A 16,981-nucleotide genomic window follows, 5' to 3' on the forward strand; every position below is an offset into this window, starting at 1 on the left:
GTACTCTTTAGTGGATAGTTGGAGATCTTTTCATGAACAAGCTTCATTGTTCTAAGGCTTCAGCAGCAATCAGCCATAGGTAGACATCTTTGTTCCTTTGCAACAGCTACATTTTAAGAGAGATTTTCTGCTGTTTCCATGAAGAATGTGATGATGGCTGGATACTTCCAGCTGTCTGTGACTTTTCCTATTTCTCTTCCCTCTAACTGTGACAGACTCCAAGTGTGAAGAACATTGCCTGATAGTCCTTCTTATCTTGGCTAAAAGCCACCAATCTCCCACTGGATTTTTCTTCTCCCTTGGTTTGTGAACAGCTATCTCCAATCTTGAATTCTGGTTGATGCCTGTTCTTTAGTCTAACGTCTAAAATCGACTCCTGCTTTCTAGTGTCCCACATGTCATTACTGGGTCTTTGAAAATAGTTCTTTTCCAGCACACCCATGAATTCTTACTTCATAAAGAGGAAATACTTTCTGGTGTTTGGTAGGAAGAAAGCATTGATTCATCTGTCACAGGTCATAACCATTGTTCCATTCCCAGTCATAAGAACATTGAGTGTGGAACTGAACATAAAAAAAAAAACTTCATAAACTGCCTTTCTAAATTTCCTCTGAAATCACCCTGTTTGTCTACTCAGAATTTCACATGGAAGCTGACATACACCAGTATTTCCCAACCTTTTTGTTACATAGTCTTGCTTGAGAAAACTGAACATATCTGGGACATGGTTACAAGTAGGTGGAAACTTGGAACACTGGCTTTCTCTCACAACTGTGTCAATATACCTGTTGTTTTGTGATTAGCAAACACTGTTTGCTGCAGTGGCAAAACGTTAAATATAAGAATCTGGCTGAAACACTTTCCCTATATATTTTTATTCCCAGTTTCTTGGACAGAAACATGTATATACACATTGCATAGTGAATGGTCAGAAAGTCTGATGCTTTGAGAAAATTCCTGACCAACTGTTCAAGCACTCAGCAATTGTGCCATTCATGCAGCATAAATGTTTCCCTGAAGCATCAGACTTTCTGTGCACGTGAACACAGCACATGAACATGTGCTGAAGAACACCTGGGATTATGCATGTATTGCAACCTAGTCAGAACTACAGTAGCTGTGATATTAATCCAACTGGGTATGATTACTGAAACACCAGATATGTGGTAAAAGGATGAAAAAAATATCAAAGGAATGCAGACAAATTTTCCAGAAGCAAAAATACGATTAGTCCCAGAAAAATCTGTACAAAACAACCCCTACATAAATACAGAGTATGCTTTCAGTTAGCTATTCACTGGAGAGGCTACAAGAATGAAAACACCAGGACATTCTGCCATCACTGAGAAGCATGGTGCAACGATACCCAAATAGCACACAGTGCTGCAACTACTGTCTCACCTGTGCCAGGCAGACCAACTAAATAGACCAGGAAAGATTCAGCACTGTACTGACTTTTATATTTGAGCAACTAAACCTCCTCTACCCACTCTTCTTGTCATGTGGGAATGCCTCTTTAGCCTTTTTGAAACTCCAGTAATTGATTCTTGATGGTAATTCCAACAGTGTCAGCACAGAAGTCAAGCTCATAAGTGCTGGTGGATTGTCTAGCTGTGCCCTGAGCTGCTATGGTGCATGTGTTGATTTGCTTCTTGATCTGCTCAGCTCTGGCAGCATGGAACAAAAGCACTTTGGACATCTGCAGATGCTATCATAGGTCCAACAGAACATATTTTCTCAGACTGCCCACCATGCTTCACTTATTATATAGGCATCCTCACTGGATAGGAACCACTATGTCTCACTGGTCCGATATATCCTCCAAAAAGGCCTATTTACTGCTTTGCTTTGCTGCTTTGCCATTCTAGATAAACACAACATATAAGCATTAGAAAGTGCTTGGAAACATCACAGCAGTATAATTGCTAACTAAATCAGGCTTTATTTGGGGTTGGAAACTGTAGATGACCATATGTATTGACATCTTGTTGGTAGGAGAATTCCATTCCCTGAAAAATAGGGGCAAAACTAAACTACACACTTTTTAAAAAATGGATGTGCTTATACTGCCCTCATTGTACTAGAATAAGGAAATCATCTGACACTGAGCTCCATGCTACCAAAACTAGACAGTTAAGAAAGCTCAAGATAGTTCAAGAGAGCTAGCTCTCAAGACCTCTCACTGCACTTTTATCACTTTATGGCCAGGTAAGAACAGGTTTTTCACGGTATATTAAGATGAATCTCTGAGCCATGTTAAGTTCAACACATACACTGGTATTGCATTCTCTCTGGCTATACCCTAGTTGAAAGGCAGATGCATTCTGCAATAGGCCCTGCAGTCCTGAAGCCCAACTGTTCATACATATTGTGGTGCCAGTTCTGCACTTGCATCTTCTTTTGACAGAGACCACAATGTATGCATCCAGGTTTAGTCCTAATGTGCAATCAGTATGTGGCCAGGCTATACACTCGGACATAAGATCTGGGAACTGTTCCAGGGTCCTACTGTTTAGACTCACCCATTTTATCAATTTGCCTTGTGTTAAGGGTTTCTTAAAGACTTAAAGGAATAAAGTTTTAATAACAGTCCCAATTATCTTTCTTGTGCTAGAAAAAATGCCATTTTAAAATATCTGAATAATTAAAAATATAGAAATATTATTTGTGAAGAATGTTTTTGTTTGTTTAGATATACTTTCATATTCTCCAGATTAAGTGTTTGCAGCATTTGTAATTAAACACTTCCATGAATGCTAACTTGAATGTAATTGAAGCAAATACACAGAAAAAATGAAGTAGGTGCAGGTGTTAAATAAAATAATTCCATGTAGTTTACCTACTTATTTGTAGCTCTTAGCACTAATTATGCGATGTGTTTTAAGAATTCCTTCAGCTGGATGCATTTCTTAAAATAATTAATATCTTCTAATTTTAAAAATATCAAACTTGTTTTCTAGGCTCAATTTACAATTGTAAATTGTTACGCTTAATTGTTACACATCTGCTGGGTGACCCTAGGACTTCAAATTTTATGCTATACACACTGACTTCAGTAGGACACTGAACAGAAGACAGTGTACTTGAAGAGCTGGACAGATCTCTTCTTTAAAGATTTACACTTATTCAGTACATTTGATTCGCATTGGCTAACAGTATTTGGTATGGATGACATCAACCACCAGACTAGTTTGATTTAGTTTATCTGAAAACACACCCTGCCAAAGTACCATTATTTTTGCTTTTTGGGGGACTAGCAAGAACTGCTCCTTCAGGTAAATTACTGTCTTTCAAGGATATTTCATTTTTTGACTTCCAGTAAGAAAAATGAGCTATAAGGAATCATACTGTTTCTTTTCCTGGCTATGTATTTGGTTCACAGTCACCTCTGTCTATGAAGATTCCAGTCTACCAAACTGAACAGCTTATGGCATGAATCAACAATGCAGCCTTTTAAGGTTAGAGGTGATTTCACTGATACTCTGAATCACTTCCAAAAGTCCTTCCCAAGACTTCTGCATGTTGTGATATTTAGCAACTATGAAGAGCTGTTGGTGACATGGACAGTGGGATTGAGTGCACCCTCAGCAAGTTTGCTGATGACAACAAGTCATATGGTGCAGTCAACACAGTGGAGGGAAGGGATGCCATCCAGAGGGAGATGGAGACATGCTGGAGAGGTGGGCCCATGTGAATCCTATGAAATTCAACAAGGTCAAGTGCAAGGTCCTGCACATGGGTTGAGGCAATCCCATACACAGATACAGGCTGGATGAAGAGTGTATTGAGAGCAGCTCTAAGGAGAAGGACTTGGGGGTATTAGTGGATGGAAAACTGAACGTGAACCAGCAATGTGCACTTGCAGCCCAGAAAGCCAACCGTATCCTGGGCTGCACCAAGAAAAGTGTGGCCAGCAGGTTGAAGGAAGTGTTTTTCCCCCTCTATTCTGCTCTTGTGAGACCCCACCTGCAGTACTGTGTCCAGCTCTGGGGCCCCAACATAAGGGACATGGACCTGTTGAAGCAAGTCCAGAGGAGGGCCACGAAATGATAAGGGGGGCTGGATCACCTCCCTTATGAAGACAGGCTGAGACAGTTGGGATTATTCAACCTAGAGAAGGCTCTGGGTAGACCTTCTAACAGCCTTCCAGTACCTAAAGGGGGCCTACAGAAAGATGGGAGGGAGTCTTTATCAGGGAATGTAGTGATAGGACATGGGGTAATGGTTTTAAACTGCATAGGGTAAATTTAGATTAGAAGTAAGGAAGAAGTTCTTCACTGTGAAGGTGGTGAGGCGCTGGAACAGGTTGCCCAGAGAGGCTGTGGCTGCTCCCTCCCTGGGAATGTTCAAGGCCAGGTTGGACGGGGATTTGAGCAACCTGGTTTAGTAGGTTTCCCTGCCCATGGCAGGGAGGTTGGAAGTTTAAGGTCCCTTCTAACCCAAACCATTCAATAATTCTATTAATTATTCCAGGTCCTTCATGGCAATGTGCGGTCACAAGGGTTTTTATCTTAATGCTCTTTAACCTCTTAATTCTTGATCAGGTTTGGCTACATATCAAAGATTCATTACAGAACCAGTTTTGTTTGCAGTCAGACTGATTTCTCCCTAAAAACTGAGATCTTGTGAACTACAGAGGAGGATTAGTCAAACCTCACGGAATTTTTAAATACTTCAAGGTATGTGGGATAGCACTGCATCTCTTAGTCACATATATTTGTAGCTCTGACCTAAAATTCAAGTGAATTTTCTGTTCATGGAATTAATATTTCATTTCTCAATGATGCTGAATGGAATTCAGACACTTTATCTTACACATCTCCCTAAGTATCTAAACAACAGAGTGATTAAATCTGTTCCTCTGACAGCACTTCATTTGAGATACCCATCTGACTAAATATAGTGAAGAAGGTTTCTGCCACACTAGACAGGGTGACTGTTTCTGGATACTGAATGGGAAAAGTCATTATCACATCTATGGCTGTTTTCCCTAATTGAATATGCCTCCATTAGGGTATGACTCAATAAAGTCCATTGAGCAGCTGGGGAATACTGCTTAATTATCAAAAGATAGTGAAGAAGTGGTTTGCAATGATCAATCATTATTTTCCATATTTCCTATTTTTTACATTATTTTCCATCTGATAGAAATTAGATGATGTGAATCACAGAATCATTTGGGTTGTAAGGCATCTCAGGAGGTCATCTAGTACAACCTCCTAGTCAAAGCAGGGTCAACACTGAATTCAGACCATGTTGCTGATAGCTTTGTCAAGTCAGGTCTAAATTCCCTTGGAGGGAGATTCCACAGCCTCTCTGGGGAACTGTTCGAGTGCTTCATTACCCTCTTGATAGAATTTTTCTCCTTGTATCCATATGGAACCCATCAGTTTCAATTCATGACTGTTGTCTCTTGTCTTCCTACCATGCACTTCAGTAAAGAGCTTGTCTTCGTCGCCTTGAAAAATTTCTCTTGAGTACTGGTAGGCTGCTACTAGGCACCGCTGCCCAAAGGTCTTCTTTCTCAAAGCTAGACAAGCTCAGTTCCCTCACAAGTCATGTGCTTCAGTCCACAACCATATTTGTGGCTCTCCACCGGACTTGGAGCCCAAACTGAACATAGTACTCCTGATGTGATTTAATAAGCTCTAAGTCACCATCCCTGACCTACTGGCTATGCTCCCGCTAACACAGCCCAGGATCCTGTCAGCCTTCATCACTCCCAGGGCACCCTGTTGGCTCATGTTCATCTTGTTGAACCTACTCTCCAGGTCTTTTTCAGCAGAACTGCTACCCTGGCTGTTAGTCTCAACATGAACCAAATGCAGCTGCTTTCTGTCATACTACTAATGCACGTCTGCTTGTATGATACAAATACATGTGTGTGTTGGCACACACGATAAGAATTGGTCATATATCCTCTCATATGTTCAGGCCATTCATCAGTTATGACCTGAGAGGCACTTCATTTCTGTGAGGGACCCACATACAGACCCACATTCATACACTCATCCACTGCATTACAAAAATACAAGTTTCTCGTACATGAGAAGTGCACCCTGGACAAAAAGTTTAGATACAACAAACATAACCCATGTTACTTTATTCTGTAGTTTTGATCTTCCTTCTATCAGTTCTCTTTTCTCTCCCTTAATTTATTAAAGTCATTCCAGAATATTGTGAATAATAAAAAAAATTAAACACCTGTGGTTTTTTTTTCTGTACATCCCCATTTATCTTCAAGTGCAAATAAATGCTTTTATTTAGTCCAAATATTATAACTAGGACTGAAAAATAAAGATGAACCTAGTCTGAGATGGAATTATGACAAAAGTGTATCATCATAATTGGCTTTATGCAGTACGTTCAGTGTGCTATAACTTATAAAACCTAAAACCTGCATAATTAAGTGAATGAAATCAACAGATGACAGGAGGGAAGAAAATGGGTTGTATCAGTTGAATGGAAAGATAAGCAACATGAAAGTCATCAGATACTAGTTTCAGATTGAGCTGCAGAACAGTATATACTCCCCTGTGCCATGTAGCCAGTATAATGCAATTGTGATGGGAAGATGTTACTTTCTAGCACTGAAGGGGCACCTTAGATCTGAGTCAGTTCAAGTACTGGTATTTAAATTGAGTCTTTAAACATTTTTGACTGGCTGGATCTTTTTAACCTGACTACAGATACATCCAGCTGCAGATACATGTATGATAATGGAGGACCATTAAACTGTGACAGAATTGAAACTGTTCACAATAAAGTGCACAATCATTAGTGCAGGCATAAATTCAACATTAATAGTAACAGTTCATCATACGTCAACTCTTACTTTAAATACATTTACCTGAACATAAAGTAAAATGAAAACTCTGCAAACAGTGAATCTTTCAGGAAATTTATGAAAATTGAAAGTTCCTACAATCTCCATGTCTAAGGCCATAATCTTTATCTTTCCTGTGCCAAAGGAAAACTACTGTCTTCAACGAGTGAGATAAAGCATTGATAGAAAAATCTTTTTGAGAGAAAAATTCCTTCTAGAATAAGGTCTTTGCAGAATGTGCTCAGACTTAACTCTTAAAAAAAAAGTTTTTACAAGTAAATGCAGAATTCACTGAAACAGCTCCAGGTAAACTAAGCCTTTGTATTATTCTATCTTAATTTGTCCCCAGATCCAGTTACTTTCTGTCACACTAGGCAACCATTTAAGATAACCCAACTTTTTTTACAAAAGTCACTTGCGAATGACAAAATGCTGATGTGATGCCACTACCAGCCTAGGTCAGAGTCAAGTACTCTAGAGGTGAATGTCCACATCATATTTCCATTCCTAACAACCACCTAGTTGATATATCTTTAGCACTGAAATATTGTTTCCTAATTCACTACTTAACCAAACATTTTTAGTATAAAGTTCATAAAATTTGATGTACCCAACAGTATTAAAGAACTATTTCAAATGAAAGATTTCTTCTTTTGACCACGTCAAACCCCTTCAATAATTTCAGCTCTAAAAAAGAAAAACTTTCCACCTCACCTTCACCACTCCATTTTCATGCATGGTGATACAGTTGTTGGGATCCTCCGAAAGTTGATATAAAGCCTGAGCTGTAGCTCTATGAACTGATGGATCCTTTGATTTCAAGTAACGTACTAAAGGAGCTACAGCTTTGGTCTCTCCAAAGACAATTCTATTGCTCCCCCACATGCAACAGTGGGAAATGGCCTCTGCTAAGTGACACCTTAATTTGTCATTGTTCTGAAGAAGGTAAAAAAAAAAATTAAGACAACATAACACAATAAAAAATTCATAGGAAAGCAGAATTGTATTCTCAAACATATTTAAGGCATCCCAACTTAACTGCAGTACAACTGAAAACTGGAGAGAGCTGTAAGTCATGGAGCTAGTAGTCCCTTACTACTCTCTTTGTAGAAAGTGCTGTGAATTTTTATATTATTTCAAAGGTGCTTCTAGACTGACTGGAAATTAGATAATATTAGCATTAAAATGTAACATGTAGCCCCCATCATTGAGATTCTCTTTGTGGTTCAGATTTATTGCTCTCTTGACCCTTTGAGCTTTTTTCATATGGCAGCTGCATCTCTTAAAAGCAATATTCAGCAACAGTGACTATTAAGATGAAGCTCATCTTCCAAAGCAATTTTAGTACCAGTCACAAAATGTTTTCATGTCCAATATACATCTCATAGAGGAATGATTCTACAGCTCTTCCTTGCAGCTGCTGCAAAATCTACCGCTCTTGACATAACCTTTTAGTTGGGTATAATGCAGTCTGACATAAGAAACTCAGATACTTAGTATAATATGTTTAGAAGCTACTTACTGTGTTTGCTAGTTTGGACAACAGAGGGATGACTCCATGATCTGTTATAACAGCTAGATTTTCTTCATCTTTAGCTATATTTGTAATGGCTGCACATACACTTGCTAAAACTTCTTTATTCTTTGATTTTAGCAAATTGACTATCAGTTCCAAACCACCAACAAAGGATCGAACCATTTCCCCAGCATCCTAAATGAGAATCAAAAGAAACAATGTTTTTAAATATTCAATCTGTATTTATATGCAAATGTTTAAAAACAGAGATTGGTGTGACATAATTATTCAAAACTGCAGCTATTGCAGTGCTGCCTTCATCAAGAAATATGGTTAATTTGGAACTCGGAGCTCTCTTGATTGACATATGAGAGTTAGACTGTTTTACACACCATCATCTAGGCAGAAATTCAATGCCTAAATAAAGACATCTAGTGTCATTTTAGATACCAGAGGGTATTCTTTATAGACTCAAGCTGTCACTCCAGAAGGGTGCAAGTGTCCCTTATCTGCTGTAACATATTTATTTGCCAGGTGGGTGCCTTGCATACCTTAAGAGCATCTAAAACAGCAGTAGTGTCTTTCATTTCCTACATTAAGTCTGACAGCTAAGACAAAGGAGTGGTAATATTATTTTCTTGTATCAATGCAAATAAGTATTCAGGAATAATTAAGAGGGCAGATTACACAAGTCATGACAACACCTGTGGAAGAACCATGGTGCCCCTCGGAGTATGAACAACCAATGTAAAATGTGACTAAAGGACACAAACACAACTCTGGAAAAATGTCTAAATATGCTCTGAGAAAAGAAACAGAAAACTAAACAGTGTGCCTTGATCTTGGGTACGGTATGCAGATCTGGTCCATCTTTTTAATTTTGAAAAAGTTATAGCAAAATTAGAAAAGGTTTAGAGAAAGACGACAAGAACAATCAAAGGTGGGGAACTGCTGTGTAGAAGGAATGAATAACCAACTAGGACAGTCCAGGTTATAAAAGAGGAGCGGTATGATAGAGGAGTACACAATCTTGAGTAGAATGGAAATGGCACACAGGGATCTCTCTTCTAGGAGGAGATCTGGGAGCATCAGATGAAATTAGCAAGTGACTTGTTCAGAATAAAACAAAGTTATTTTTTAAAAAAGCATAGTTAAGATGTTGAAGTCCTTGGAGCAGGACTGCAGTGGCTGTTAGAAGTTTACGTGTTAGAAATTAACTAGACAAATTCACAGAAAAAAACACAAGCACTAAGGGTTATTCAATATAAAAGTATTCCCTCTGCTTTAGGAAGTGCCTGAGCCACAGATTTCTTGAAGGTGGGAGAGCATTCTGGGGAGGAGAACCACAGCTACAAGTTTGCCCTGTTCTACTTTTCCTTAGGTATCTCTTGTGGGCTAGTGTGAGAAACAGAATACTGTGTCAGTGAACACAGCATTGCGTGTTCTCACATGCTTGTGTTTATTAGTCAACTCAAATTATCAAGCACATGTTTACACATCAATGTGTAAAACAGAGACAACCAGCGGTTTTGGCACTGTGAGACTGAACTAACAGGTATGGAATTCATTTAGTTGCCTCAAGCAAAGAGGAACTGATAGTATCTTATAAAATGACATGCAGCATACAGTACTTCACCCTTAAAAGCACACAGGGTATAAATCTAAGTTTTGTTTAAGCACAAATTCTTAAGTTACATAGTCACTGACCAATGCTGAACACTGATTCATTGCACTCCGTTAAACTGAGATGTTTGAAAAGAAATGTATCTCTTTGGTAAAATGTTCCACAATGTAGGATTACATTGTTTTAGACAATCTCTTTTCTGTTTCCTCGTGGACAGAAACAATGTCAGAATAGGAAAAAATCTACTTTGAATTATTTTCTACATGTTTATTCAACCTGTGGGTAACTCTAAGAAACATTTTGCCAGCAACCATCTAGAAGGGGTTCTCAGGATGCATAGTTATACAGAGCCTGAAAGACAACACTGCAAAATGCAGCAGCATTTTCAGAAACTTATTTTTAAACATAGTAATTAGCAAAGGGGTGAATGGCACTTCAGGTGCCTAACCTGAAGATATCAAGTATTGCAATGTAATATGGAGAAATCACCATTTCTAACTGAATGGGCCCATCAGTTACCTCAGTTGAGTGGACCTCTATACTAAGCATATATAGATACTTGTGTTTTATCAGGACTTCTTCATACAGTCTATAATCCAGCCAAACATTTTTTGTTAGATTTTCAATCTTTCACATGTGGATCTGGAAAGATGACTGATTATCTTAAAGTTCTTTGTTCAATGAATATAGGAACTACTGAATGACTTAATTATGGCTGAATTAAGGACTTCTGTAGAGACATAAGACTTAAGAAAAGTACATGAACTACTGATTATGAAATAGATACAGGTCAAAAACCACTATGGACAAGAACTTCAGGTGTTTTTTGATGGTCATCTAATTTTTACAGAACTATTTACTAAAAGCATGCCACTAGTGCCCAAATTGTACCCTTCAGAAAAGGTACTGAAAATAGGCACTAAGAATAGGTCAGAGAGGATTCCTGGTGACATCATGGTGGCAGGTGGCATTGGATGGCTAGGTGTCAAACTGTTATTACACTGGAAAAGGTAGTAAAAGTGACTGACCAAATGTTTAGCAGTACCTTTGTAGAAGAAATTTTAGCCTGTGCACTTCAGTGATGGTAAATGTGCAGAGACTGAATAAAAGGTCTGCAAGTGGAATTAATTTAAGTTGCTTCATTCAACAGGTTAATAGGAAGATTTTTAATAAAAACTACCAGATACTTTCCTGAAAACCTTTTGGACTGAAAGGTCTTAGGACTTCATGAAAGTGCAAACATGGATGGTATGAACTTTCCTAGGGCTAGGGAGTGACCCTGAGACCAAGAATGGTTTTTATTATATTTATTTAATTTTGGGGGCTGATTTATGAACAGAGTAGGGTCCAATTGTATTGTGTTAGCTTTGCTGAGCAAATCCATCAAATTGCTCATGGGCTTGGTATATAAAAATTCCAGAAGATGCTGCCGTTCATCTTTTTTAGTTCTGGGTCTAAATGCCAAACAGAACTCCTAGCTGTGATATTTCCTTCTCACGGAAAGCAAAAGCAGTGGGTAGGCCCATCAGGAATTAAACATTTTCCACTATAGGCAGTGCAATTCTTGCGACTGGAATGGAGAATTTAAAGCCATATAGTGTGAGGGTCAAAACCAGAAGTCACAGCACGTGGAAAAAGGGTAGTATTCAGGAGCAAACTTCGTGCTGAAGTCCTCAAAAACCTAGACTGAACAAGTAACAAAGGTCCTTACAGTAATTAAAAGAGAATCTAAATTTTTATGCAGAAGAAGAATAATACGGGTTTGTGACTCAAAAAAGTAGCTGAAACAGAAAAGGAAGGGCAGTGCTCTGCCACTTCTATTACCACATGAGCTGCTTGTAAAGGGAGGTGGACTTACAGCATGTTTCCCATGGATACACCAGCATAAATGTTTCTCTATCATTGTTAGTGTATGCATACCACAATGTAAATGTATCTACAGACAATCATCTGAGTAAAAAAGTATTTCTCAGTATCAGTTTTCATGTCTGTCTTAAAATTTTAAAATTTGACCAAAGGTGGTAGATAATGGGTTACTGAGGGAGATTTCCACACAGAAATATACCTATATGTAAACCTAAGGGGCTAGACAGCCAAATGACCAAACACAGGAAAAGGAAAGAAAATTAGGTATTTTACATTTACTTCAATTCCTTGAAAGTTACTACAGAAGTGTGCATTACCTTGTGTCTAAATATCAGCTCAAGAAATGAGAAAGGCTTCTGTTCAAGAGGTAAACTCTATAGTAAAGTGTCTAAGACTTGAAAGGGGCCCTGCTATACCTGAAAATGATTCTGCTTTTCTGCATGGTTCAGATATCTGTGTATTATTATTCATGCTCTTCAAAGATGTCTCATGAAGAGATAAGATAATCTATATTCCATCTTAATGAACTGATACGTACATTTTATGTTTTCCTACCTGTACGTGTTTTCTTTCCAGGTGATTATAACTCTACTTACTAAATTTCTCTTCTGACAAGCTTATGCTTTCCACATTTTGTAAAGGAGTATGATCCAATTAAACAGATGGAATAACATATAAACAATCCAGCAGTAAGTAAAAGAATAGCTGATTTCACAGATGATTATTGAAACTCAACACAAAGACAGAACCTTCTACCAGTGATGAAAAGCAGAGAGAAACTGCAGAAACCATGTCAGAAAAGTTTCCCAAATGTGATTGTGAGCGTAGTCTACTGGTTTGTGCAAGACAAAGGAAAAAAAAAAAAAAAAAAAAAAATCAAAGAAACAAGAAATTTGAAGAACAATGAGCAGAACGAAGGACTGAAATGAAACCTTTAAAATCCATTGTTATGTACAGGATCTTTTCTTTCCTCAAATAAATTTAAACAACAAATGTAATCTTTTTGTTATCATTTAGCAAAACCACATACTTGCTTTGTACGGTATATTTTGACTTTTCCTTTTTTACTGAAAGACTTGTGTTTACTATATACAATTGACATATTTTAAAGATATTTAAAGAAGAAATTATATGAAGTTATGCCTGTGATTGCAGAGGTCTAAATTTAATTCTTTTGAATCTATGTTCTTTGAGTATACTTGTACTAATGAACAGATAGCTGTTCTTACTGTAAAGTCAAACATAATTTCTGTGATTTTAGTTTCCAAATAATCCCAGGCATTTTCATCCACGCTTATTTTTGTAACATAAAAGAAGAAAAATTATATATAACATGTCTTTGGAAATATTTTTTTACTTTTTGTTTCACATAACAAAAAAATGCAATCTTTAACTTCCATCTTCTAAATTAATTGACACAGAGTATTTTTTGTGTGACTTAACCCAAATGGCTTGTCATTTCCAGCTATTAGTGTGTGGTAAGCTTTCACATTTACCTGTAGTCCTTAAACCTCACTGCAGGTATGTAAATGGCATTGTTTCAAAGTCTGGGTAGTTTACTACTGGGTAATAACATGATTCTGACATTGAAGTGGAGAGTGTTCCATGTCGAGCCCAAGACTACATTTATACTTTAGCATTTACAGTATGTAACCTATTAATATAGCCATTAAACTACATTTACTTTTATCCTTGGAAAGTACAATAAAAACTATTTATTGTATTCAAAGAGAGGAGTTTGCAAGCTCAACCAGTAAAAAAAAAAACCTATCTGGCATAGATGCTGAAGCCAGCAAAGTTACCTGCTGTGTTAATAAAAGCCTCTTCCTGCTACTCCTTAATCACATATTTTCATCTTGTTGGACCGCATGACTATTAACAAAATTTAGTTAACTTTCCTTTTTCACTTATTTCTACATTGGCTTCTGCAAAGAGCAGAAATACTGTGAGATAGACCAGCTTTACACATTTTTTTTTTAATTAGGAGCAGAAAGCATTGCAATATTTGCAGAAAGATTTGGAAAAATCACTTGATCTTTGCAGTATTTACACAGGGAGAACATTTGGGATTTTTGAGTTTTCTTGTCATCATATTATATGTGGTTTTTGTGGTTATTTTCATTAAGTAAATAAAGTTCATCAGCCTTAAGTTGAGACATACAGTTCTTGTAAAAGAACTACCAAATTCTTTTGTAACTGAATTCCTTTCTTACTTCTTCCAGAGTGAATACCGGTTTCTTTATTTAAAAGATTTAAAGCTGAACACTGTAATAAAAAACCACATTTCGTTTACCATTAAAAATACTCTACTTGAAAGATGAAAATTTCTCCTCCAAAACCAAGTAGTACTTCACTCTTACAACATCTTGAAAAGGCTAAGGTGTCAAAGCTAATTTGTCAAATTGAATTGCTTTTGCCCAGAAAAGTGATTGTATGGGTGTGCAAATAAACTTTAGTTATCAAGAATCACCTTTAAACAAACTTTAATTAAGGAAGCTGTCCATTTCCATCCCCTATTGCCAACTGAGTCACATCATCTTAATGCACAACCCAATTTAAAATTCAAAATAAAGAAATGCATCAGATAAATTTCTATATTCTAGATGTTCAGTGAAAATGGGAAACACACAATTTATATAATGAAGATTATATTAACGTTTCTTATTAACAACTCAATTGTAATATTAAAAAAATTGCTTCATATTTAAAGGCTAATTTTATGCCTGTCTATACAGCTGTGGAGAACAGCTATACTCTGTAGCAGAACAGACGAAGAAACACCTTGTAAGATAACACTACTTCGCTACATCTCAAAACATTTCTTCTGTGTTGGGAAAATTCAATGTGTTGAGAAAACAACAGCAGACAACCAACATGGAATTTCCTGTCCTCTCTACCTCACTGAAGCAGCTAAAGCCAAAGCAGCAAAAGCAGAGTAGCTTTAACATGGCTCCAATACCACTCTATATCCTGGAAGGCAAAATTCCTTACTCCTGGCTCTTCAGGGATTTGATCATCACACAGTTAAATACTTGGCAATTATATTGCTATAGATAGTTTCAAGAAACAAAAGCAAAGACCATTAGGCAAACATACAGCCCAAGAAAGCATGCAATGTATGTTCTCTAAAAGATGGTGGGGGGCAGAAAAAGTCTCATGCAACTTCTAGTAGTTCTTTTGTCTACTGTTTTCCTTACTTTTCAGTCTGGTGGACTACACCTACTCTTCCTCCCCCTCCCCACAACTGTCACTGAAGTTCAGTCCTGGGTAAATGCCAAAATCCTTATTTTTCTCAGAGAAGCAGTGAAAGTACTAATATCAAAGTCCTTTGAGGCCACAGTAGAGAAAATGTCATGATTTGCTTTAGATTATTTTGAAAAGCATTTTAGTAATAGAAGTATGAGAAACAGATAGCATTGAATAACTGGGAAAACTAAACATTGTTTCCATTGGTTTTGGATTGAATTTAATCCAAATAAGTGTCTAAGAAAACTTCTTACAATAATTAGTATGTTTATGAGATAACCATCACTAATATGTACTTTAATATTGTAGAGATGCAAGATAGCAATATTGGAATGTTCTGAGGACAGTCTAGGTAAACAATCAATGCAGTGACAGCACAAGATAATAAACTGTTATAACAATTATTGTTTGTGTATTTGCAACTCTGGTATGGTTCCATAAATTAGAGTGACATATAAGAAGGCAATCATATCATATTGTAACACTTATCATTACAGACCACTCAGAATCTTAATAACAAGCGTGAAGTATAAAATATGTTATAGTTCAATCAAAAGCTTCTGCGCTAGATAAAATGATTGCTTGAAATTTTCTGGTTTACATTATGCAGCAAATAAGACACAATGATGTCCATGCTTTTTTCTTGCCTTAAATTCTATGGAAGTCCCATGTGGCAAGTGAGAGGGTAAAGATAGGAAAAAAAGTGAGATGGACAAACGGAAAACGAAGAAGAGACAAAAAAGAAAAATATGATAATGGGGTTTAAACTTTTTACAGATTTTAAAAATCAAATTAGCAAGTCTATTTTAAAAATACAGAAGCTACATGACAAGCTGTTGACTAGCATGCGTAGCTATTATAAACTAAGTTACAAGGAAAGCTGGTCAAATATTTTCCAGTGGAACAGTATTCCATCAGAAAATGCTAATGGAATGGAACCAAAACCTTCCATAAGAACACAACGACTTCTTGAAAAGTTTTGACAGAAACCAGGCAGAAACGCAGGCTAAATTACCAACGTGCCTCTTCATCTTTTCTCTTGTCAGCCAGATGGCTCCTGAGTAGCCTGCCAGGTTGCTTGGCTTCTGGTTTTCACAGAATCCCTGACTTCTTGCCTGATGGGCTGCCAAACAGCTGGAAAGCCAGGTCTCTAGGAGCTCCTAAGCCATTTGGCTTTTTATGGTCTCCAAGCTCTCAGGCAGCTGCTCTGCATGCAACGTAGGACATGAGGCTCCCCAATGAGGGAGATACTGGTTATGCTCTTAGTTTCCCTGTGCTTCCCAGCTTTCAGGCTATGTGTTTCACAAGAACTGGACTCCTGTATTTGTAGACATTAAGGATCTCAGGACAATTTATGTCCGTTCATTCAGGATACCCTGGGTAATATGTCTATAGGAGGCCCAAACAGCTCTTTATAGTTGGTTCACTAAATTTCTAGGCAGCCTGTGTCAAGAATCATTGGATAGGCTGGCTCTGCACGCACCCTGGCAACCATGGCAGCCAGCTACAGATTCATCAAGCCAGGTCTGGCTTCCTGGGCTTCTTAAATCTCCAAGGTCCCTGGTGCTCTGGAAGGCCCGAGGAGCAAGCCAAAAATTCCTTTTTGTCTCTCTTGCGGTACTCCTTTGAAGTTTAGTTCGTTAAAAACGCTTAAAAATTTGAGAAGTCTACATCCAGGTATCAGAGATTAAAAACTGCATAAAAATGAGATCGAATATAGAGAAGTAGGTATGATTGATGTTAAAAATTATAACATCTAGAGAAAACAAACAGGAAAATGGAAATAGAGCAGTAAAAGCACTGAATTGCCAAGGTTTCTGCATAGAATTGCAAGAAGCATAGCAAGGAAAGAGAAGAAACTGGAAAATGATGTACATACTCAAGTAGGGAATTTTGACATTAT

At 37.4% G+C, this 16,981-nt stretch overlaps 1 protein-coding gene across 3 annotated transcripts in view; it reads right to left on the reverse strand.

The window, feature by feature from the left end:
• The window catches only part of ODAD2 (outer dynein arm docking complex subunit 2), an 87,356-nt gene that overhangs the window by 22,636 nt on the left and 47,739 nt on the right, over positions 1-16,981 (reverse strand). For 2 of the 3 annotated variants that reach the window (XM_042802223.1, XM_042802224.1), the window contains 2 exons: positions 8,349-8,537; positions 7,541-7,762 (listed from right to left, as the gene is read on the reverse strand). The exons of the other annotated variant lie outside the window; for it this stretch is intronic. In XM_042802223.1, the coding sequence (XP_042658157.1) occupies positions 7,541-7,762; positions 8,349-8,537 (411 nt within the window). The remainder of the gene's footprint in view (positions 1-7,540; positions 7,763-8,348; positions 8,538-16,981) is intronic. 3 annotated transcript variants of the gene reach the window in all.

Source organism: Tyto alba, unplaced genomic scaffold (assembly GCF_018691265.1).
Source record: "Tyto alba isolate M040663 unplaced genomic scaffold, T.alba_DEE_v4.0 Super-Scaffold_38, whole genome shotgun sequence".
In the NCBI taxonomy this organism is placed as follows: domain Eukaryota; kingdom Metazoa; phylum Chordata; class Aves; order Strigiformes; family Tytonidae; genus Tyto; species Tyto alba.